The sequence below is a fragment of the Pygocentrus nattereri genome, chromosome 9, assembly GCF_015220715.1.
Source record: "Pygocentrus nattereri isolate fPygNat1 chromosome 9, fPygNat1.pri, whole genome shotgun sequence".
NCBI classification, from domain to species: Eukaryota; Metazoa; Chordata; class Actinopteri; order Characiformes; family Serrasalmidae; genus Pygocentrus; species Pygocentrus nattereri.
Genome location: NC_051219.1, coordinates 29,220,058 through 29,244,360, shown reverse-complemented (window position 1 = coordinate 29,244,360; position 24,303 = coordinate 29,220,058). Strand labels below are relative to the sequence as shown.

General features: G+C 39.9%; 1 protein-coding gene across 1 annotated transcript; it reads right to left on the bottom strand.

Moving 5' to 3' along the window:
- Positions 1-789: 789 nt before the first annotated feature.
- On the bottom strand, positions 790-2,427 carry LOC108432700 (DNA-binding protein inhibitor ID-1). The gene is made up of 2 exons (XM_017706730.2): positions 1,990-2,427; positions 790-1,538 (listed from the first exon to the last, which is right to left on the bottom strand). The coding sequence occupies exons 1-2, from the start codon at positions 2,326-2,328 to the stop codon at positions 1,503-1,505; spliced, it is 375 nt and encodes a 124-aa protein (XP_017562219.1). The 5' UTR covers positions 2,329-2,427; the 3' UTR covers positions 790-1,502.
- Between the last annotated feature and the right edge of the window lie 21,876 nt (positions 2,428-24,303).

Genomic DNA, 24,303 nt, shown 5'->3' with positions numbered 1-24,303 from the left:
CTCTCTCTCGCTCTCTCTCTCTCTCTCTCTCTCTCTCTCTGCTTAGTTACAGTGCAGTTTATACACAGTCTAATCGAAACACTTGTGTGTTATGTGCAGATAGATGATGTGCTATATTCATACTATTTCCCTCAGGCCTTCAGCTGCACTGACCATGTAGGAATTAATGCAGGAACTAGCCTATTTACATGGTTTCAGATGTGTTTAAATAATGGTCTGTATTTTTCAGTAGCTTGTATACAGAGAAAATTAAACTCATGAGGTCTTGTAGACATTTATAAATGACTTTTCCCAGCAATCTTCATTAGGTGAAACAGCCTCATAATGGCCACACACAGCCTTTTATGGCACATGACACTTGTTAGTGTGAGCTTATCGGTGTATGTCAGTTATGTAGCCTTCAGTAAAGCTTTGTTACTCCTTTTATTGGTAAACCTTTGCTTTATGCGTCTGCATCGTTTTTGCTCAAGTATATTTGCGAGCAACAGATTCTTTTTCCCTCAGGTTCATTATATCAGTAATATTACATCTGCAGGTCTAATATTGCAGCATTTTATTCTCTTTGACATACTAACATTTGGTCATGTTTCCTAAACTTGTTTTATGATTTGCTTTCGTAATGCACTATCATTCCGTTGAGTTCAGCTAGAAGTCAAATTGTGAAGAAACAATGTTTTGGCCTATTAATTTCTTTCTGCCCCAACCACATATTCACTGATTCATTAAACCTTATACAAGTAAACCACAGTCAACTTGAGCAGACTCAGGATGAAAATAATACAAAAAACAACTTTTCCAAAATACTATCTGTATTAATAAAAACACAATTCAGATACATTGTAATAAAACAATACGATGACATCATAAGGCATTGTAATATACAATACAAATATAGCTCAGAAATCTGAGAAGCTGGATTTTTTTTCTTTCATTCTTTCTTTTTTTGTACAAAATATAAGTTTCTCTATGTGTACATTTTACAAAATACAAAAGAGAACAGGAACGTATAAGACAGGAGTGTCCAGCGCCAGTACTGGCTGACCGGAGTCCGGCACGATTTTGGGGATTCGCTGCTCAGACACATTAGCTTTGACTCAGTAGTTGAACTACGGAGCTTAGTAAGTATCAGAGCCGATCACCAAAGTTAGCAGGACTGTGGCCATCCAGGTCCAGCACCGGTCTCCCCTGATGTAAGGCATGGTCTTTTTTTTTTCAATGACATCTAATACAGACAACATATTTACTTATGAAGCTCAGTCTCAGGCGGACTCCAGGGCAAACTGGTGGAACTAAACCACACGTAACACACACGCTGTGGACCTCTACTCGCCGACTCTGACACTTCAGGCAAAGAAGCAGTCCCAGATTTTTGTTTTTTGGTGCATAGCACTCGACGGCGCTGCACGGACGCTGGCTGGTTCTCTTTGCATCTTCTGCTGGAACAGCACGGGCTGAATACGTCAATCAGGACAGTTTACTGATGACCAGCGACCTTCTCAACCTCAGCGGCACAGAATCCTGTCGTCTGAGCAACCGTTCTGGAGAAAGACAAAAGTAAATCGTCAGACACAACATTTACTGGACGCTGATTGCCACAAATGCAAAAACCCATTGCTAGGTGGAACAGCCTGTGATGTGACAGATTTGAATGGGAACAAAGTGCAATAATGCTGCTAAAGGACATAAAGCACGTACAGCAGGCATATTGCTGGCTCAATCATAAGTTTTGGCACCCATAGCCAATTTGGCAACCATGTCCACCATCGTACAATGTCTCTTTAATAAGCTTTAGTGTTCTTGATTCTTATAGCATTAGCTTTTTGCTCCCAAGTATCCTTAACACGTTTAGTCCCCTACAGCACAAGTTTCCTGGTAGTCAATTTTTCTGCCAACAAGTTTTTGCCCCCCTGTCTTTCAGCTTAAGTTTTCGTGGCACTCATGGTCCTTTGCTGTTATCACTGATGCATCCCTATAAGCACCCAACCTTACCTCCACAGAGATGCTGCTAAGCTCGGCGTTCAGGGTGGTGAGGGGCGTGCGTGTCCCAGCTGTCCCCTGTTGCCGGTGACCACCAGGGCCGTCCAGCTCCACCTGCAGGTCCCAGATGTAGTCGATGACATGCTGCAAGATCTCCACCTTGCTGTGCTTCTTGTTGGCGGGCAGCGTGGGCACCAGCTCCTTCAGCTTGCTGTAGCAGCTGTTCATGTCCTGCAGAAAGGCGGTCATCTGCTCGTCCAGCAGGGGAAGCTTGCACTTGGAAATGGCCAGGCTCTGCTCGGACAGACCAACCTTGCTCTTCAGTGCACACGTGGCTCCGACCACTTTCATTTTTTCCTCGAAGTACGAAAGATAAGCGCACAGCAGCAGCGGCTCCTGAAGCGAGTGTTTCGGCGGTTGCGGACTGCGTGAGTGAGTAGCTGCAGCGCGAGAGCGCCCCTTTATTTTGGTGCGGAGCGTGTGGGCGGGACGTGACGCGGGGAAAATTCGAAAGGCTGAGAGCCAATCAGAATCGAGCCCTCTGGGAATAGGGCCGGCTGTCCGCCAATGAGGAAGCGCAAAGGGGCGGTTTAGCCTATCAGGCTTTACAATCAGGGAGGGACGGTGGTAGAAAATGGAAACAAATGTGTTTGTGTCTGTTGGAGCGGGTTTTTAGCGCTTCATGGGAACCGAAGGGGCCCAGGATGATGGGTAGCATGAATATTTTGAACATTTTGGGGACTTGTAGCTGATTCCCATGCAATAAATGAATGTGCAAATAAATAAATGCATAAATAAAAACTTAATTTGAAAAAAGAAAACGATTTACCACAGTACTATTAAGCTACAGTCATACAGAATGAGTAGAAATCCCCCACAAAGACAGCAATGCATACTAATGTGTGTGTGTGTGTGTGTGTGTGTGTGTGTGTGTGTGTGTGTGTGTGTGTGTGTGTGTGTGTTTCCCTTGCTTCAGTGTGGGAATCCAGCTGCCCGCCGCCCGGGGACTCCGCAGGTGTAGTGATGGCCCACGGGTGTGTTATAAAGAATGCTGCAATTACTCTGGATGAATAGGCTTTTAATTAGTGTCTTTACAGCAGCATAACTATTGCGAGCTTCTCTTGGCAGCTTAAAAAGAAACAGGCTGCCATAGAAGCTCTTGGGCCGCCCTGCTAGGATTCACTTTCTGCGCTTTTATTATTGGAAACACTGAGATGAAGCTTCGGAATAAGAATGTGGGCTAATGCAGTGACAGCAGATGTGTAGCCTGCACTGGGCTTGTATGGTAAATATTCAGCTTCAGCAGCGTGCTTTTGACTGATTTATCTAATTGTGTAATCAGTCGTTTCACCAAAATGCCTTTCCCACAGGGATAATGCTTCTTCTACATGGGTCTTATGTTTCACTCATCAGTCTATAGTCAGACCTGCGTAGTTACATTCACTCAGTTATGAGCACATTTTTCATGCATTTGCACTTTATTATTATCCCTCACTTATTTCAGCCCATTTAGTTGTTCATTCTCTTTATTTCATTGTGGAGAGCTTGGTCAGCTCTTGGGCTCTTTTGCTGTGGCTCATACCTTTTACTTTTAAGCCTAATATAATAATGGCTCCTAATATGCTAAAAGATGGTGAACAAATGTTTGACTGCAGTGCTGTGGTATAGGGGAAAATGCTGGAGAAGCAGATGCCTTAGCTTTTGGTAGCCAGTTTTTATTAAAGTTTTTTAAAGTTATTAAGTGTTTAATGGCATGTAAGGCCACAATGAAAATAAGCCTATGGGCTTTATTGTGTTTTTATTCTTAATCATTTAAAATGTTTGCAAGCTCTGTATCGAATGCAGTCTTATATGTATGTGATATAAATGTCAAAGAAATCTATCTATCAATCTAAAAAGAATACATTCACTTCGGTGTGGGCATAGGTTCCTGTGGGTCATGAAGTCTTAATAAAAGTGATCACAGCAGTCATGCTTTAGCATTAATCTCAGGTTATGGTGCACATCTGCTGTGCAGCCTGTGACAGCTTGGGCTACATTCCAGAGCATGTAGCCTTTTGCATGGCTTTCAGTAAAACAAATCACATATTTAACCCCCCCCCCCATAACACACACACACCCTCCTCCTACTACTTTTGAATAAAACACAATGAATAGACTTACAGATTCTTTCACATGATGTTCCCACTGTGTGTTCTTTACTGCATGTGTGTGTGTGTGTGTGTGTGTGTGTGTGTGTGTGTGTGTGTGTGTGTGTGAGAAATCTTCCCCAGATTGTCCAAACAAGCCGAAGCAGACTGGCAGGCGCCAGCGCCGTGACGTCACCCATTCATAGAACCCCGTGACGCCTGACAGCCTGGCGCCGCGCGGGCGGTAACTATGGAGACCGCAAACAACGGAGCTCGCGCTCGCTCCACCTGCAGAGAACACACATACACACTCACACACGTGCACGCGCGAAACTCACTCACTTTTTCTTTTACTGTTTTTTTAAAGCTGTAGTTTTTTTTCTTTTAAATAAAAAACTCCCACATTTTTTTTCTGGCGAGAGCAGACAAAGTCCCCACAATGTCGCCGTGTTCAGGTTTCTCCGCTCCTCCTGCAGACATCTGGTCCCCACAAGGCGCTAAATACACATACACACACAAGCCCTTCGTTCATTTATCACGCTAAAGCGAGGAGATTAGTGGCCCGCACACCTGCGAGAAAGTGCCATTGTGGCTCACTGTGCTCGATCGACTTCCAAAGAGCGGCGAGAGAAAAGAACAGAGGGAGAAAAAGGAGGAAGGAGGAGGAGGAGGAGGAGGAGGGAGGGAGGGAGGGAGGGAGGGAGGAGGCTGTGAATGAGAGCGATAGTGCTCGAGCCTCCAGCTCGAGCCCCGTGGCCTCATTCTCAAGGCAAATTCCTCCACTCAGTACTTTATATGGACTCTCTTTTGCAGAATGCCGTCTGTTTTATTAAAGGGGAGTTCCACCACTTTTCCCAAATTTCTGACCAATTCAGTTTTAAGATCTTAAAGTCGATCAGATACGTTTGATGTGAAGTGATTCATTGTAGAGGAACATAGTGGTTCATATTTCTTTACAGTGATAGGAACCAGGGCTCACAATGTCTACAACACAACCATTTTATGTAGCATCCAAAACTACTAGTGAACCTACGTGTGTCTTCGAGTTTTTATATGTACTATATATATTAGAATATACTCTATATATATATATATACAGTGGGTTGCAAAAGTATTCAGCCCCCTTGAACTTTTCAACCTTTTGCCACATTTCAGGCTTCAAACATAAAGATATGAAATTGTAATTTTTTGTGAAGAATCAAAAACAAGTGGGACACAATTGTGAAGTGGAACGAAATTTATTGGATATTTTAAACTTTTTTTAGAAATAAAAAACTGAAAAGTGGGGCGTGCAATATTATTCGGCCCCTTTACTTTCAGTGCAGCAAACTCACTCCAGAAGTTCAGTGAGGATCTCTGAATGATCCAATGTTGACCTAAATGACTGATGATGATAAATAGAATCCACCTGTGTGTAATCAAGTCTCCGTATAAATGCACCTGCTCTGTGATAGTCTCAGAGTTCTGTTTAAAGCGCAGAGAGCATCATGAAGACCAAGGAACACACCAGGCAGGTCCGAGATACTGTTGTGGAGAGGTTTAAAGCCGGATTTGGATAGAAAAAGATTTCCCAAGCTTTAAACATCTCAAGGAGCACTGTGCAAGCGATCATATTGAAATGGAAGGAGCATCAGACCACTGCAAATCTACCAAGACCCGGCCGTCCCTCTAAACTTTCAGCTCAAACAAGGAGAAGACTGATCATAGATGCAGCCAAGAGGCCCATGATCACTCTGGATGAACTGCAGAGATCTACAGCTGAGGTGGGAGACTTTGTCCATAGGACAACGATCAGTGGTACACTGCACAAATCTGGGCTTTATGGAAGAGTGGCAAGAAAAAGCCATTTCTCAAAGATATCCATAAAAAGTCTCATTTAATGTTTGCCACAAGCCACCTGGGAGACACACCAAACATGTGGAAGAAGGTGCTCTGGTCAGATGAAACCAAAATTGAACTTATGTTTGGCGTAAAAGCAATACAGCTCATCACCCTGAACACACCATCCCCACTGTCAAACATGGTGGTGGCAGCATCATGGTTTGGGCCTGCTTTTCTTCAGCAGGGACAGGGAAGATGGTTAATATTGATGGGAAGATGGATGGAGCCAAATACAGGACCATTCTGGAAGAAAACCTGTTGGAGTCTGCAAAAGACCTGAGACTGGGACGGAGATTTATCTTCCAACAAGACTGATCCAAAACATAAAGCAACATCTACAATGGAATGGTTCACAAATAAACGTATCCAGGTGTTAGAATGGCCAAGTCAAAGTCCAGACCTGAATCCAATCGAGAATCTGTGGAAAGAGCTGAAAACTGCTGTTCACAAACGCTCTCCATCCAACTTCACTGAGCTCGAGCTGTTTTGCAAGGAAGAATGGGCAAAAATTTCAGTCTCTCGATGTGCAAGACTGACAGAGACGTACCCCAAGCCACTTGCAGCTGTAATCACAGCAAAAGGTGGCGCTACAAAGTATTAAAGCAAGGGGGCTGAATAATATTGCACGCCCCACTTTTCAGTTTTTTATTTCTAAAAAAAGTTTAAAATATTCAACAAATTTCGTTCCACTTCACAATTGTGTCCCACTTGTTGTTGACTCTTCACAAAAAATGTCAATTTCATATCTTTATGTTTGAAGCCTGAAATGTGGCAAAAGGTTGAAAAGTTCAAGGGGGCTGAATACTTTTGCAACCCACTGTATATATATATATATATATATATATATATATATATATAGCATATTCTATTTGGATGCTATAGTAATATATATATATATATATATATATATATATATATATATATATATATATATATATATATATATATATATATATATATATATATATATATATAGCATATTCTATTTGGATGCTATAGTTATATATATATATATATATATATATATATATATATATATATATATATATATATATATATATATATATATATATATATATATATATATATATATATATTCATTACTATATTTTGTATGTACTGTGCATCAACTGACAGCATGTATCCCTTCATCATGCATTTTAAAATATATGTGTTTTAGGCCAAAAAAGTCTCACGTAACAATCATAACCATGTCTCAGGCATCAGGCAGTGTATTCATAATAATTTCATGTAATAACTTTATGTGACGGAGCTTTTAGAGGCATTAAACTCTTAACACGTTTAGTTCCTTTCAGAACTGCTGTGAATTATTCTGACTAATGCTGTTTCTCTACAATGAAGCATGTCACCCCAAAACTATTTTGAATGTTTATGTTTACACTGGAAAAATTGGTGGAATTTCCCTTTAACGTACTTGTAATTTATTTCATTGCACATTTTTTTTTACTGTAAATACTACATACTGTAAAAAAGCAGCCATATACTTCACATTCACCTGAACTACAAGATTACTGTGACCAGAAGGTTGCCGGTTCGATCCCCTCGGCTGACAGTCCACAACTGAAGTACCCTTGAGCGAGGCACCTAACCCCGAACTGCTTCCCGGGCACCGTGGATAGGGCTGCCCACCGCTCTGGGCAAGAGTGCTCACTGCCCCCTAGTGTGCACGTTCACTAGTGTGCATGTATGTGGGTGTTTCGCTGCACAGATGGGTTAAATGCGGAGGTCTAATTCCATAGTGTGCAAAACACAGTTGGCTGATGGTTCTGAATTCAATTCAATCCAATGCTGTACGCTTACTGTAAAAAGATGTAATGATAAATATGACCTAAGTTGTTTTATCAGACCTATAAATATTAATATAAAACAGCATAGATGATTAACAAATAAAATATATATATTCACCATATTTCGTGTTGTATATTCAAATATACATTTTACAGATATTTTAACTTACAATTAGCAAGCATGACCAAAACTTACCAACAACATTTTTGTCAACACCCCAGTGTTCCAGCATAAAACTTTAAAAAATACAAAAATCTTTTAAACACTGGTCGGAATAAAAACCTTTTTATTTTAAAGTAAAAATAAGCTTTCTTTTGGGATTATTTTGCCTTACAACACCCTGCGTGTACCCCTCTATGTACATAAGGTTTTAGGCCAAACCTTATCATAAAGCCATAAAGTCTCAGGCATCAGACAGTGAATTCATAACCATTTCATGCAATTTCCAGTGAGAGAGCTTTTAATAGCATAAAACTCTTTGGAAGTCAGGAAAGTAAACAATTCTGACTCAGCTTCAAGTTTCTCTGGAACTTGGATTGGACTTGGAATGGATTTGAGCCATTTAACTGTTCAGAATTCTTGATCCTATAAGCTGCGTTGAGTTGTTAAACAGTATCAAATAGATTTGCTTATATTATTTCTGACACTATGACATTCTGTTGTCTTTAAAAATAAGCAAATGTAGGCAAAAATTTGAACAACACTGGTCAAATTACATGTCTCGTTGATTGTCAACATGAAAATAAGTTTACATCTTCTACAGAGAGCAAACTTAAATATGACAGTTTATTATTTTGGGGAAAAAAAAACATTGCCAGGTCACATTTTAGTTTTTTTTTCTTTAATGTTCCATTCAATAAATACACAATAGTTGTGCTTTAAAATGTACAGAGGTGCATTCTGTGCAGAGGATGTGTTCACTTGTTTTCACTTGGAAGTTTTTACCAGGGTGCCTAGACTTTTGCATATATCTGTATGTTTTATTTTACAATTCTTTACATGAACTATTACAGCCCTGTTTTTATGTCAAATATAACAGAGCAGAACTAAGAAGAACCTTTTCTGGCCAAACTATAAATTTACCCATGTAACTTTTATCAATAATTAACTTATTGCATATTAAAAATGTAATGAATGATGCAGCAAGTGTGTAAACAGTTGAGAAATTTCCATGGTAAACTAGTGCACAGTCACTGGCCCCCACCACCTGAATCTGAGGGTACTCAGGGTCTCCCTCTTTTGGGTGAAATCCTCAGGCTGAGAGTATGCTGTTTCAGGTCATGGTAGCGGTTGATGTGGGTGAGCGAGCGGGAGAGAGAGAGAGGGAGGGAGGAGGGGGGTGTCCCGGTCTGAAACAATGAGACTGCAGAGTCCAGCCTGTGGGAGAGAATCTCGACTGGAGCCACTGAGTCTGGAGCTGGCCCTCAGAGCGCCCATCCAGCTTTTGTTCTGCTGCAGGGCTATCAGCGCTTCATACTGACAGCAACAATAACTCCACACAGCTGGCCTCTTTCATCTTGTTTACAGCACATCAAGGCGAGAGGGAGGGGAGGAGAGAGGGAGGGGAGGAGAAAGGGAGGGAAGGGAAAAAGAAAAGTGAAACATATTAGCCCCTGATTTTTAGGGACAGGACAGAGCAGAGAGTAGAAGTGTCTCATTAATCAACATGTGATGGTTTGTGTAAAAAAAAAAAAAGGGCCCCAATTTTGCCAGATCAATCAACTGGGATGAATTTGTTTCTTTAGTTTTACACTGGGGCGACCTGATTAATATAACAGGTGGTCTACTAAATGCTGGAGTTAATGTAGCTTACAACTGCTAATTCAGCCTTTAACCGTATAGGATCGCACGCAGACTGCTGGTCACATAGCAACACAGACAACAATCTTGCCTAGCTAGTAGCTAACAAAAGGGCAAACAGAAAGATTTAACATTGATAACAGTAATTTGGAGACAAATAGACTCATTTGCAGTTACAATCACTCCAGCTGGTTTCTATATACAGTTAATTTGCATGAGAAACTGTCAAACACTAAAACGTCATGAAGATGGATCAGTTTCTCATTCAAATTTTCTTGTTCCACCTTAAATGGTGCAGCAATTACATTCTGACACCTCAGGCACCATTTAAGGTGGAACAGAAAAATTTGAACAATAAGCTGGAGAATGACGAGCTGATTTCAGCCTCGTGAAAAATTTAATGTTGAGAGACATTTAACAAGAAACTGTTCTACTTATGCAGAAAAGTTTCTGGCCAGAGATGCGAGAAAAGTCATAATAGCTGAGCTAAAGCTTAAAGCAGAGCAAAATACAGTAAGTCTGTGTTCTTGTTCATATTATGTCTGCTAGTCTATATTAGTACACTAGCACATACAGAGATATTAACAGCCAAGATAGTAAAATGGGCAAAAATGTTTTGGCTCCCAAGGTGGTTAGATTTTTTTGAAATGACAAAATTGCTCTTCATAATATTTGGGTTGCCGACCCCTGATTTATACCAAGCTAAATGCATATTCAGTGTTTTTTTACTTTTTTTTAAATGGGTGCCAATTAATGTGCACGTGTTTACAATGAAAATTCCTCCATTCCTGTTTATGCACAAAATGCATTTACATTACAAGCAAGTCTATACAACAGTGTGGTAAATTAGCATAATGTTAATTGGTGGGGTACAGACTTTCATTTCTTTGCTACTTTAGCTTCATATCTCCACTGCAAAATGGCAAATCAAAATGTTTTACATTAAAAAGCAAAATTAAAAGAGTGTAAAAATATAAGAAGGAGCCAAAAAACAATTAAAACCCTTGCTTGGAATAGAACATTTTGCTGTAGTGCGCAAACATTTTTAAAGTTTAAAAACATGCTAGTCCGGGCAAAAACAGCCTGTTTTGAGTTTTTCATTTCATGAAAAAACAGACGATTTCTATATAACCTGCTGTTCAGCCTGTTGGCATCAGCTCCACCCAATCACACTGAAGTTATAAAGAGTGTTTCAGCCTGGAGTGTATTTCCTGATAGCATCGTTGAACAACTACCATAGTTAAATGATAGAAAGACTGTCATTTTGAACAGTCTCTCTCCACAGTTGCTGTGGTGGTTGCTCAATGACACTTTTAGTAAATGTATTCCAGGACTGCTTTCTGTAGAGGTACAACACAGGCCAGCAAATCTAAAAAAAGAGGTTAAATACATATATCACTCTTAAAGAAACAGTAACATAAACAACCTGTTTAATTCTATGGGATAAAGAAAGCTTTGAAAATGGAAAAGTATTGGAAATGTAAAAATTTTAAGTTTTTTTGTACAAAAAACAAAACAATTATTATGAGTGGATCTCAAAATGGAAAAAAAAATTAATATGAGAAAACAGTAGGACATGGGCTCTTTAATAATAACATCTTAAAAACCAGAAAAAACAAAAGAACTCATTGTGTGAGTTGCCCAACCAGGGCAAAGTGCAGTAAGAGTTGCTTTCACACAGCCAGCACCGGCTGAAGGCTTTCCTCCCCCTTTTAACACTCTTTCCTCTTTCTGCGGAAGAGGGGAAGTTTATTGGCTGAGGAACACCCCCTTTATCGGCCGAGGAGAGGACCTGGGAGGCTGTGTTCAGGAAGCAGGGTGGTGCCCCGGGACCAGTGAGATAACGGGAAAGGACATTGCAGAAATGTTTCACCACCTAGCACTGCAGCCGCTGCAGCTTTGTGCACACTTTTTGTGGTTTGTAGTCCTGATACTAATCCTGATACTGCTGAATTGAGTTAGGTATGTTTCTTAAGCCACCAGAACTCTCAGTTTAAGGTAGGATAGTTGGCAACATAAATAACAAATTTGACAGTTAGCTAGAAAGATAGCAACAAACAGCTTGTTAGCTGAATATTTGTCTCATGTAGCTGTCTGTACTGTTAGCTATCTGTCTAGCCAGCTAGCTAACTTCCTATCTGTCTATTCACAAACAGGCTAGCCTGATAGACACACCAAAATGCAGCCAAAAGTACACTATGTTTCCAAAAGTATACAGTCACCCATCCAAATCATTGAATTCAGGCGTTCCATTCACTTCCATGGCCACAGGTGTATAAATCCAAACACCTAGGCTGCTTCTACAAACATTTATGAAAGAATGGGTCGCTCTCAGGAGCTCAGTGAATTCCAGCATGGTACCATGATAGGACGCCACCTGTGCAACAAGTCCAGTCGTGAAATTTCCTCACTACTAAATATTCCACAGTGAACTGTCAGTGGTATTATAACAAAGTGGAAGCAATTGGAAATGACAGCAACTCAGCCACAAAGTGGTGGGCAACGTAAAATGACACAGCGGGATCAGCAGATGCTGAGGCACATAGTGCGCAGAGGTCACCAACTTTCAGCAGAGTCAATCGCTACAGACCTCCAAACTTCATGTGGCCTTCAGATTAGCTCAAGAACAGCATAGAGAGCTTCATGGAATGGATTTCCATGGCCGAGCAGCTGCATCCAATCCTTACATCACCAAGCGAGGTGCAAAGCGTTGAATGCAGTGGTGTAAAGCGCCGCCACTGAACTCTAGAGTAGTGGAGACATGTTGTTTGGAGTGACGAATCACACTTCTCTGTCTGGCAATCTGATGGATGAGTTTGGGTTTTGCGGTTGCCAGGAGAATGGTACTTGTCTGACTGCATTGTGCAAAGTGTAAAGTTTGGTGAAGGGGGGAATTATGGTATGGTGTGGTTTTTCAGGAGTTGGGCTCAGCCCTTAGTTCCAATGAAAGGAACTCTTAATGCTTCAGCAGACCGAGAGTTTTGGACAATTTTATGCTCCCAGCTTTGTGGGTACATTTGGGAAACGACCCTTCCTGTTCCAACGTGACTGCACACCAGTGCACAAAGCAAGGCCCATAAAGACATGGATGAGTGAATTTGGTATGGAAGAACTTGCCTGGCCTGCAGAGTCCTGACCTCAACCTGATAGATCACCTTTGGAATTAATTAGAGCGGAAACTGCTAGCCAGACCTTCTCGTCCAACATCAGTGCCTGACCTCACAAATGTGCTTCTGGAAGAATGGTCAAAAATTCCCATAAACACACTCCTAAACCTTGTGGAAAGCTTTCCCAGAAGAGTTGAAGCTGTTATAGCTGCAAAGGGTTGTAATCTCAACAGATAAACACTGGAAGTAGAATGGGTCATACTGAAGAGCTCAGTGACTTTAAAACATGGCATTGTAACAGGATGCCATTTGCAAAATTTTTATCTTGCTAGATCTGCCCCTGTCAACTGTAAGTGCTATAATTGTGACATGAAAGTGTCTAAGAGCAACAATAGCTCAATCATGAAATGGTAGACCACTCAAAAACTTACAGAGTGAGGCTGCTGAGTGCTGAAGTATGTAGCATCACTGCTGTATCACTCACTACAGAGTTCCAAATTACCTCTAGAAGCAACATCAGCAAAAGAACTCTGTGTCAGGAGCTTCATGAAATGGGTTTCTATGGCCAGCTGCACACAAGCCTAAGATCAAAATGTGCATTGCAAAGTGTCGGCCACAAAGCACACTGCCACTGGACTTCAAAGCAGTACAAATGTATTCTGAAGTGTTGAGATCCAGTCATACTAAATCTAACAATTTGTGTATTGATGTCCACCCCCTAATTAAAATGTCCTGATTTTACAAGATGCTGGCAATAGACTTCAATGTGTGAGAATATTTTCATAATGATTTGACTTTAAGTCGTCAGAATTATAATTTTAAAATGTGCAAGACAGAAAGGCATTATGTTTACCTGGAGAAATACTAGAATGCAGACTGCCATTAATCACTTATACTTTGAGACTAAAAACCATTCAGTCTGATAGACTTCCTGAGCTGTAGATTATTATATTATAGTATGTAGTATTACAGTAAGTTATTATGATATAATTGACTGTTGTAGAGAAGGAATGAGATATAAAGAGACACTCCCAGGCCTGCTGGGCTCAGCTTTGTAATATATCTGTGTTTTTTCCATGGCTGGTCATACCTGCTGTGCTGATAAACAGCACCTGGGAGCAGGTGTGTGGGTGTGTGTAGAGCCTGGAGAGAGGGAGGGGGAGGGCAACAGGTGGAGGGCTGGACCACACCCCTCTGGAACGCGGGAACCCAGCAGGGTGAGGTAAAACATTAACAAGCATTAACAAGCAAGCAGCGTTTTGGAAAAAGAAAAATACAAACCAGATTTCAGCTTTGTTTGCAGTACTTATGTGATTTCATATAGGATTTAAGAAGAGCACGTGGATGCTTGTTTGAACAAAAAGGCCAGTTGCACTGAATCTAGGACAACAGTTCTGGTTAGCACTATGATGCATGGTGCCTAAACACATGAAGATTTGACTTCTGGTGTCTCAAAAATTTCTAGAGTTTCTATTTTAAGGTTTTGTTTATGGTCTAGAACACTTAAATCTTAGGAATCAAACAAATGATTAATCAATCAATTTTTTACCTGCACTTTCTTCACGCTAGAACCACTCTGCATGGTTGTAAAATCTATACCCAAATAGGTTGTTTCTGTTTTTGTTTTTTTAAGTGATTCCGGTTATGATGGTCATAAGACATTTGTTTGAACTTGTTTTTTCCATAGGAATGAGTGGGGGAACGTTCAGTATTCTGACACTGAGTCATTCCATTTATAGAACATCAAATGCTTATACCTCTAAATCAAATGTCAGTTTGTATACATCATGTCAATCAGCCAATTTTTTGGATGCTCTACTTATGTCACCATTATAGAAGAATGCTACCAACCACATGTGATAACAGCAACAGCTTAGCAACACCTAAGCAGTCACCTCGGATAGCATAACAATGGCGTAACACCACCTTAGCAACCACCTGGGATACTATAGCAATAGCCCAGCAACATTTTAGCTACCTCCTAACAGCTACCAAGCAACATCCTAATTACAAGCTAGAATACCACAGTAAACCCGTAGCAACACCATGGCAATTACCTGAAATTAGAGGTCCATACAGGAGTGTTTTTTCAGTTCCACTCCAGAAACATCAGAATCGTCTGTCCAGCCTGCCCATGCAGTTCCGTCAAGGTAAAGGGACATTCAATATCTGACATGGTCTATTCACAAATATATTATCCTCTGCTGAAATAATGTGGCAGTCATGGTCTTCGGGCTCACTGTTAAGTAATTTCACCAAACGCCATTTATTTCCAGTAAACACGAAGCAGGAACTAAAACACAGAATGGTTATTTTGGTATTTTGCTGGGCAGCTGTGGGCATCAGACTCAACCATCTCTGTCAGCTACAAGAACTTGTGTGTTGTTCATGTGATCAGTTGCTTCACGACTGTTTATAACAACTGTTTTACAGTTATCATTTTATGTTGTTTTTAAATATTGTTTTTATATTATATTGCTTGTTAACACAAATAGCTAATCAGCCAATCACATGGCTGCAACTCAATGCATTTATGCATGTAGAGGTGGTCAAGACAACTTGCTGAAGTGCAGACCGAGCATCAGAATGGGGAAGAAAGGTGATTTAAGTGAATGTGGCGTGGTTGTTGGTGCCAGACGGGCTGGTTTGAGTATTTCAGAAACTGCTGATCTACTGGGATTTTCACGCATAATCATCTCTAAGGTTTACAGAGAATGGTCAGAAAAAGAGAAAATATCCAGTGAGCGGCAGTTGTGTGGACAAAAGTGCCTTGTTAATGTGAGAGGTCAGAGGAGAATGGGCAGACTGGTTTGAGATGATAGGAAGGCAACAGTAACTCAAATAACCACTTGTTACAACCAAGGAAGGCAGAATACCATCTCTGAACGCACATGTTGAACCTTGAAGAAGATGGGCTACAGCAGCAGAAGACCACACCGGGTGCCACTCCTGTCAGCTAAGGACAGGAAACTGAGACTACAGTTTGCACGGGCTCACCAACGTTGGACAATAGAAGATTGGAAAAATGTTGCCTGGTCTGATGAGTTTCAATTTCAGCTGCGACATTCAGATGGTAGGGTCAGAATTTGGCATAAACAAATCCATCCTGCGTTGTATCAATGTTTCAGGCTGGTGTTGGTGGTGTAATGGTGTGAGGGATGTTTTCTTGGCACACTTTGGGCCCCTTAGTACCAATTGAGCATTTTTTAAATGACGCAGCCTTCTTAAGTATTGTTGCTGACCATGTCCATCCCTTTATGACCACAGTGTGCACATCTTCTGATGGCTACTTCCAGCAGGATAATGCACCATGTCACAAAGCTCAAATCATCTCAAACAGGTTTCATGACAATGAGTTCACTGTACTCTAATGGCCTCCACAGTCACCAGATCTCAATCCAATAGAGCACCTTTGGGATGTGGTGGAACAGGAGATTCGCATCGTAGATGTAGATCCGACAAATCTGAAGCAACTGCGTGATGTTACGTCAATATGGACCAAAATCTCTGAGGAATGTTTCCAACACCTTGTTGAAAGTATGCTACGAACAATTAAGGCAGTTCTGAAGGCATAAGGGGGTCCTACCTTTTACTAGTGCTATTTCTACCTTATGTAGGCTATACATTCATTTCTCTTCATGTGTGCTTTGTCCCGCTCCTGTCTGCACTGGGCTAGTCCCGCACTGCGAAATACTGTGGTGGTGTTCCACGGATCCAGACTTCATGCAGACCTCAATCTGGGATTGCTATATTTACTATAATTAAGTCAAATGTGTTTACTATAATTACATTTGTAAAATAAACAAACAGTGTAGTGCAACTGATTTAACTTTTGAAGCATTATTACATTGCATTACCAAGCCAACTTCAAGTTTATTAAAAGTACTTCACAGATATTCAGAAAAGAAATGAGCAAAAACTAAACTAAAACAGTTTTAGTTACAACACAATAGCATGAAATGAAAATATATCAAACATAAGTAAAATTTAATGAAGTAAATGTTCAGGGAAGATCTGTAAAATTGTCCAAAAATGGGATCAAAAGCAAGAAAAAACAAGACAACTCAGAAATAATAATGAAAAACAAAAAGACACTGCAGAAAATCCAAGATGCAGTTAAAAGTTACCACAGTTCTATTTGTTCAAATCAATTATTAACCAGGGGTTTTCCTTCAGGGTGATGCTTTGACCATCAAGGAAGATTTTTGGTGGGGAGGTGGAGGGGGTGGGTGTCTTGCCTCCCCTTGCCTGGGGATACCATGTGTTTCACTGGGGGGGACCAGCAGTGTTTGGTGTGGGAAACGCATTTCAGCCCGTCGTTTAGGTTGGGGTCAGCAGACCGTGACTGACCTGACAGAGAGAGAGAGAGAAAAGATGCACGCCACAGTTACTCTTTCCCCCAAGCGCTTCAATAGAGTAAAAGGGAGGGAGATGTGTCAATACTGTGTTAATGGGAACATCAATAAATGTCTCAGACAGAATGCCCCCTCCCCACCGCCAATCCCCCCACCAACGCTCTGTTTAAAATATGTACGGGTTAACAGACATCCTAAAAATCTCCAAGCTATTTGTAACAGTTGTGTAGGAGCATCCTGTTCCACGACTAAATACATTTAGCACCTGTTATGTGTACATTCCACAGGATCTATGCTGTTTTAATACACAGTTAATTTACAAAAATACAAAGACATTCAAAAGCATCATTTATAGGTTATGAATCATTGTTCAACTTGACAACTTCACTGGGTTTCAGTTGATTAGTAAAACATTAAGAAGCTGTATAAAAAATGCAGAAATGTTTGTGTAGAAATGACTGAGAAAGCTGTAGAACATTGAGAATGAAGGTATAATACAATTATTGTGCCAAATGTTTTCAGTGGTGACAGGTCTGGATTGCAGGCAATCCAGTTGAGGACCCAGACTCTTTTACTACAGAGCCATGCTGCTGTAACACATGTGGATTGTGGTTTGACATTGACTTACCAAAATAAATAAGGCCTTCCCTGAAAAAGATGGCACATGGATGGCAGCATATTTTGGTCCAAAACCTATATTAATTCATACCTAAACCCATATCATTCAGCGTTAAAGATGTGCAAGTCACCCATGCCATGTGCAGTAATGTATATACCATCACAGATGATTTGTGTTCTGCATTTTTCTTTTAGTATTAATCTTAAGAGTAATCATTTAGGATTACTATAAATAAATTAAATAAACTACCATTAAATTAAGTTTGTTTGTTTCAAGAGGAAACTAAATGTGTGCATGTGTTTGGTGAAAAAAGCTAATGTTACTAAAAACAAATGAAAAAACAGCCACCAATTAGCATTATGCAAATAATGTCATGCTAATTGGTGACTACCAGCTTCCATTCACCATTAGCCACATTAGCATGTTTGTTCAAACTGTTCCTTTAAGGGAAGATCAAAGATGGCCCTACAGAGCCTGCTTTCTGAAATGTGCTGACCGTAAGTAATTAATAGAATCTAAACAATGCTGTTTGTCCTCTTTTGCAGTAGAAAAGTCACGTTTTTGTCCTTGGTGGGGTGAGGGTGACTCCTGTCCTAAGCTGAACTGGAGCCTCTGTGTTTCCGGCTGCTGCCTGACAGACAGCTCGCTAATGACCATTCCCCTTTGGCTGTTTTCACCTCGTGACCTTTCTCTGCCACCTCACTGCTGAGCCATTAGTCGGCTGAGCCCCAGTCAGAGCGTCCGGCAACCCGCTGCTCACTGGCACAGTTACCCAAAGCTAGCAGGACTAACAGGAGGGGGGGGGGGGGGGGGGGGGTTTGGGGGACATGGGGGCTGAGTAATGGCATCAGGGTTGGGAGGGGTAGGGGTGAGGTGGGGGGTCAGTTGGCATCTGAGTACATGAAAACATTGCTGTGTACATGCACTTGCAAATACATGCATGCTCCACCCCCAGCATCGGTGCTCGACTGCATTCAGCACAGTTCTCACCCTCGAAGGCATTCCTCGAATCAGCACAAACAAGTGAATATCTAAAATATGAAAGAAGGTTATGTTGAGAAAAAAAGTGTCTCTCACATTCTCGATTATTAATTGCATGATTAATTGCATGAATACAAGAAATGCAAACATAACACAAAGGAAAAATATGGAAAGGTAAAAGCAATAAAGTTTATTTTGCTTAAATTCAGGATAGCATTGATTTAATCCAACAATAACCACTCAGATTACAGGCTTATTTTTCAGTTATTAAAAATAATTAAATATACACACACTGCATCATACTGGATTAAAATCTCTCCACAATTATTACTGTCAGACTGTAAAACTAAACACACTGCAGATTCATACTGGATTAAAATCTCTCCACAATTATTACTGTCAGGCTGTAAAACTACTTCACACCTCAGATTCATACTGGATTAAAATCTCTCCACAATTATTACTGTCAGACTGTAAAACTAAACACACTGCAGATTCATACTGGATTAAAATCTCTCCACAATTATTACTGTCAGACTGTAAAACTACACACACTGCAGATTCATACTGGATTAAAATCTCTCTACAATTATTACTGTCAGACTGTAAAACTACACACACTGCAGATTCATACTGGATTAAAATCTCTCCACAATTATTACTGTCAGACTGTAAAACTACACACACTGCAGATTCATACTGGATTAAAATCTCTCCACAATTATTACTGTCAGACTGTAAAACTACACACACTGCAGATTCATACTGGATTAAAATCTCTCCACAATTATTACTGTCAGACTGTAAAACTAAACACACTGCAGATTCATACTGGATTAAAATCTCTCCACAATTATTACTGTCAGACTGTAAAACTAAACACACTGCAGATTCATACTGGATTCAAATCTTTCCACAATTACGATTGTCAGACTGTAAAACTACACACACTGCAGATTCATACTGGATTAAAATCTCTCCACAATTATTACTGTCAGACTGTAAAACTAAAAACTTAAACTGCAGACTTTTTGTTTAGCTATTAATGATAAAATCAGAAAATGATAAAATCAGAAGAAGATTTCTGGCTTTTTTTTAAGGAAGTTGGCACTAAATTTCAATAAATAATTCAAAGCATTCAGTATGTGATTATATATTTTTTATTTCATATTTTGTATATTTTATATTTTATAGTTTGTAAATCCAATACTGAACAGCCTTCAAAATCGTTAGTGTTTAAAAACGAAAATATTCGTAATATAATATTCAGCACTTATTGTATACACTACAATGACAACAATTGTATATTACAATATACAATTGTATAATTTTATACAATGAAAAAATTGTATATGAGCTGACATATTTTAATCATGCACATTCAAAGCATCTGGTTTTTCTGTGTAGTCATGAGTGTGAGAAACATCACAGGTTTCAGGATTTACAACCACAAATCTCACTATTTAAATTACAGTACTTCCTCAGGGCACACTAATCCAGCTCCAACGGTGCTCATGACACCATATCCAGGTTGAGGGGGGATCCCACTGTCCTAAACCCAGCAGGGTGAGACCGTTTTGGTCATCATTGCAGCATGTCCCCCTGTGTCACCCTGTATTGGAATCTCAATTGTTTTCAACTGTGAGTCTCAGAGGAGGAAGAGAGAGAGAGAAAGAGAGGGAGAGAGAGGGAGAGAGAGAGTCTCCTGGGATCAGCCTGGTTCCCACAAGTCCTCTCAAAGCACTTAATAGCGTCTAATTAGCTCGCCATCTGCTAGTGACAGTGCACCAATGGTACACAGACATCTATTGAGAGGCACACACATTGTGCTGTGGGATACTTTCCACTTCAGTGGCAATCGCCTGGAGAAGCCCAAGGCCTGGGGGGCGCACTGCTGGACAGGGGGCTTATTTTAGCAAGGGAGGGGGTCATGGGGGGAACAATGCTGGACACTGTTATAGCTTGTAGCAAATCTAATAGCACTGAAGCTCTTTTTCTAGTGTGTTTATGTGGTGGGGGATGACACCTCCAGCAATGTCCACCCCAAGCAGCTTTCTGAATGCACTTCTTCAGCCAAGAATGGGATGGGTTCCAGTAAAAGTGAGCAAATTGTGACATCATGTCTCAAATTTTGTAAACAAACATAACATGTATTCGTTTCAGGATGAAATAATGTACATTACTGTTTGTTCCAGATCTAAAATCTGATTGGCTGGGCCATGTTTGCAGCACAGTAAAATTCTCAGTACACACATTTGCTTGGACAAATTACTCCATATGCTGTTCATGGAGTAATCTTTGACTTTTCTATTGTTTGGCAACCATAACCAGCCACAGAAGAACTACACTGCTTGGAGAAGGAATTGTTTATTTTAATTATTACTAAATTAAGTTATTTATTGATGTGCCTAACAACACCCCTGAAATGACAGAATTGCTGTAACACACGGCCTTGCGTTGCTTATTGCTTTCATAAGTTGTAAGATTAATTACTGTATAATAAGCCTTGGGTTCAAGGCGTTGACATTTTCAGGAAGCAGTAATCAGTCACCCCATAACAAGCCAAACACAAAGTCATCTTTGATTATAAGCAGCTGGGGGACATCAGATGCGGCTGTAGCAGCTCTGACAGAACTGCGCATCAAAGGTTCATGTGTCTACACTGTTTAACAGATCTGTATGTACTGAATTTGATTAATCTCTGCATGAATAGTATACACATATATCATTCAAACGTTTGGAATCACTTGCCATTTTATTGATTTTCATTATCTTATATACAAGAATGAGCAAAAGTTATTGATGTAAGTGTTACACAGTGGTTTAACAATATGCTGTAATTATCCACTTACATCAGTTTTTGTCAGGATATCTACCTTTGAAATATGATGAATTCTGAATGTTAATATGATTATAACTTACACAGCCTTCTCAGTCATATTAGAATTTTCTACAGTTCTTTTCATCATTCTGCACACATCTATCATTTTCTCTTTTAGTTTAATTACTTCTTTGTAGTCATGTTGATGTAACAGGGATGGATTATGGTGTTTTAAGAATAGAAAAGAGTCTTTAAAAGCTCTTTAAAAAACACAGTAAAATTACAGTAAACTGCTGGCTACTACTTGCATTACTTACACTGTGGTTTACTGTCCTATATAAACAGTAATTAACAGCAAAAAATATGTACAGTGACTTCAAAGTCACCAGGACTACCTGCACCACCTGGACCATTACTGCCATTGCATTCTGTTGTACTCTTACAGTACTAATCTGCAATCAAAATACAGAAGTCTTCTGTATTTCTGCACAACTGTAAATGTAATGTATACACTTACATAAATAAAAACTGACATTTAATTTTAGTAGAGCATTACTTTAAAAAAAAAAGTAAAGGAGAAACTAAATAAAATCAATAAAAAATGTTTGTTTACCATGTTTTACACTGTATATGCAAAAACTTGTAAACATTTAAATGCAAATAGACATTTTACAGACACGTGCAGTTTGACTTATCAAAAGATGTGACAGCAATAAACAGCATCATTTCTTGTCAACACCTCAGTGTTTCAGCGGTTAATAAATTCTTAAAATGTCTTTAAAATGTCAAAACCTGAATCATTAGAACAAAAAACACTTAAAATTAAAATTAAATTGTTCATTTGTGTTTAAAAGTCTCAGTAACTATCATATCCCACAATTCTGTGTGGTACAGCTTTACATTGATCTCACAGTTATTTGCTGTGTGATTTTATTATATAAAATGATGAATGCAGTATTTTATGGTGAAAAATTTGTGCTAAATATTGTGAAATCCATCGATAATTAACAGTGTCTTTATATATACCATCTATATCTGTGACATACCATATATTAATGTGACAAAGACAAAGGAACTGGTGGTGGACCTGAGGAGGGACAAGGCACCGGTGACCCCTGTGTCCATCAGGGGGGTCAGTGTGGACACTGGAGGATTACAAATATCTGGGTGTGTATATTGACAATAAACTGGACTGGGCTAAGAACACTGATGCCCTCTACAGGAAGGGCCAAATGCGTCTCTATTTTTTGAGGCGCCTGAGGTCCTTCAACATCTGCTGGACTATGCTCAGGATCTTCTATGAGTCTGTGGTGGCGAGTGCTATCCTCTATGCTGTTGCATGCTGGGGAAGCAGGCTGAGGGTGGCAGACGCCAACAGACTCAACAAACTGATCCGCAAGGCCGGTGATGTGGGTGTGGAGCTGGCCTCACTGACGGCCGTGTCGGAGGGGAGGACGCTGTCTAAGATGCAGGCCATTATGAACAATGGCTCCCACCCACTCTACGACACGGTGATGAGACACAGGAGCTCATTCAATGCAAGACTCATCGTACCAAAATGCACCACAGAGCGCCATGGAAGTCATTCTTACCTGTGGCCATCAAACTCTATAACTCCTCCCTCAGTGTGTGATTCGCAAAACTCAATACCAAACTGTTCAAAGGGGTAATAATAACAATGTGTGTGCAATAACTTTAAATAATTTAACTGCTTTATAGTAGATGTTTCATATTTACGATCACATTCACCGCTTTACTATATTCATAAGTACTTAAATCTTGTGTATATTTTGCAAATTTATCTTTATCTTGTTTTAAATTATTAAAATGTTTATTCTTTTACATAAATGGCTGCACTGTAACAACTGCAATTTCCCTCTGGGATCAATAAAGGAATCTGAACCTGAATCTGAATCTGAATATGGTATATATGGCACTAGTGGCCTGGTCAGTAGTCCATTCCTGAGATCTCATATATTTTATTGATTATGTAATTAAGTACATGTTTAAATCAAATCAAGTCACTGCAGCCCTTTTTTAAGCCAGTGACAAACATATGAGTGTAATGATTCATTTCTACTCTTGCCCTGTCTTGGTGCTAATTGAGTGTTTAAGATGTGCATGTGTGGTCATTGTGGAGCTTGTGCTGGGGAAATAAGGCCGGAAAAGAGCTGCTGATGTGCTAACAACCCCTGCCACCTGACATCTCAGCCAAAAATCAAGTGTGCGTGCACTGATTGGGCCGCTAACGAGAGCCTATTAGTGAATCTCCACCAAAACAAGGGGCTTTGTTGTCAATCACTCAGCTAATGATTGCATAATATGATTAACTCTTTAAATGGCCAGGAGGTGCCAGCAGGTCTGCTTATCTAAAAAAACTTGAGTTTGCAATGTTTGCCATGTAATTACTGAGTACTAAGCATTAGGATATACTAAAGCTTGGAACAGAAGGGGCGAAGTGTTTCAGGAGATACAGACAGAGTAAAAACTGCAAGGATATAAATGATGAGGTAACAACTGATATGCACTAGTTCCTTTTTTATCCTTTTTCCTCTGTTTTTCTGCATAGCATATCTAATTTTATTGACTCATGGTGCATGTTAATGTATGACACACTGATGTACACCATTAAAACATGAAAATGAGAGCCAATCATGAATTTACTTATGAATGCATTTTGAACTTGCTTATTTCAAATGGAACTACTTCAACTCTAGGCTTATTATTCAGTTAGCAATATTAAAGCGTATTAGTATAAGGACAACCAGGAGCATTAGTAGGCCAGTAAACAGTAATTGTGCATTAAAATGTGTTGAAGTGTGTT

Coding starts and splice junctions, on each gene's coding strand:
- LOC108432700 (XM_017706730.2), bottom strand. CDS start 2,328: ATGAAAGTGGTCGGAGCCACGTGTGCACTGAAGAGCAAGGTTGGTCTG. Junction 1,539..1,989: donor TTAGCAGCATCTCTGTGGAG/GTAAGGTTGGGT, acceptor GTCTTTCTCCAG/AACGGTTGCTCAGACGACAG.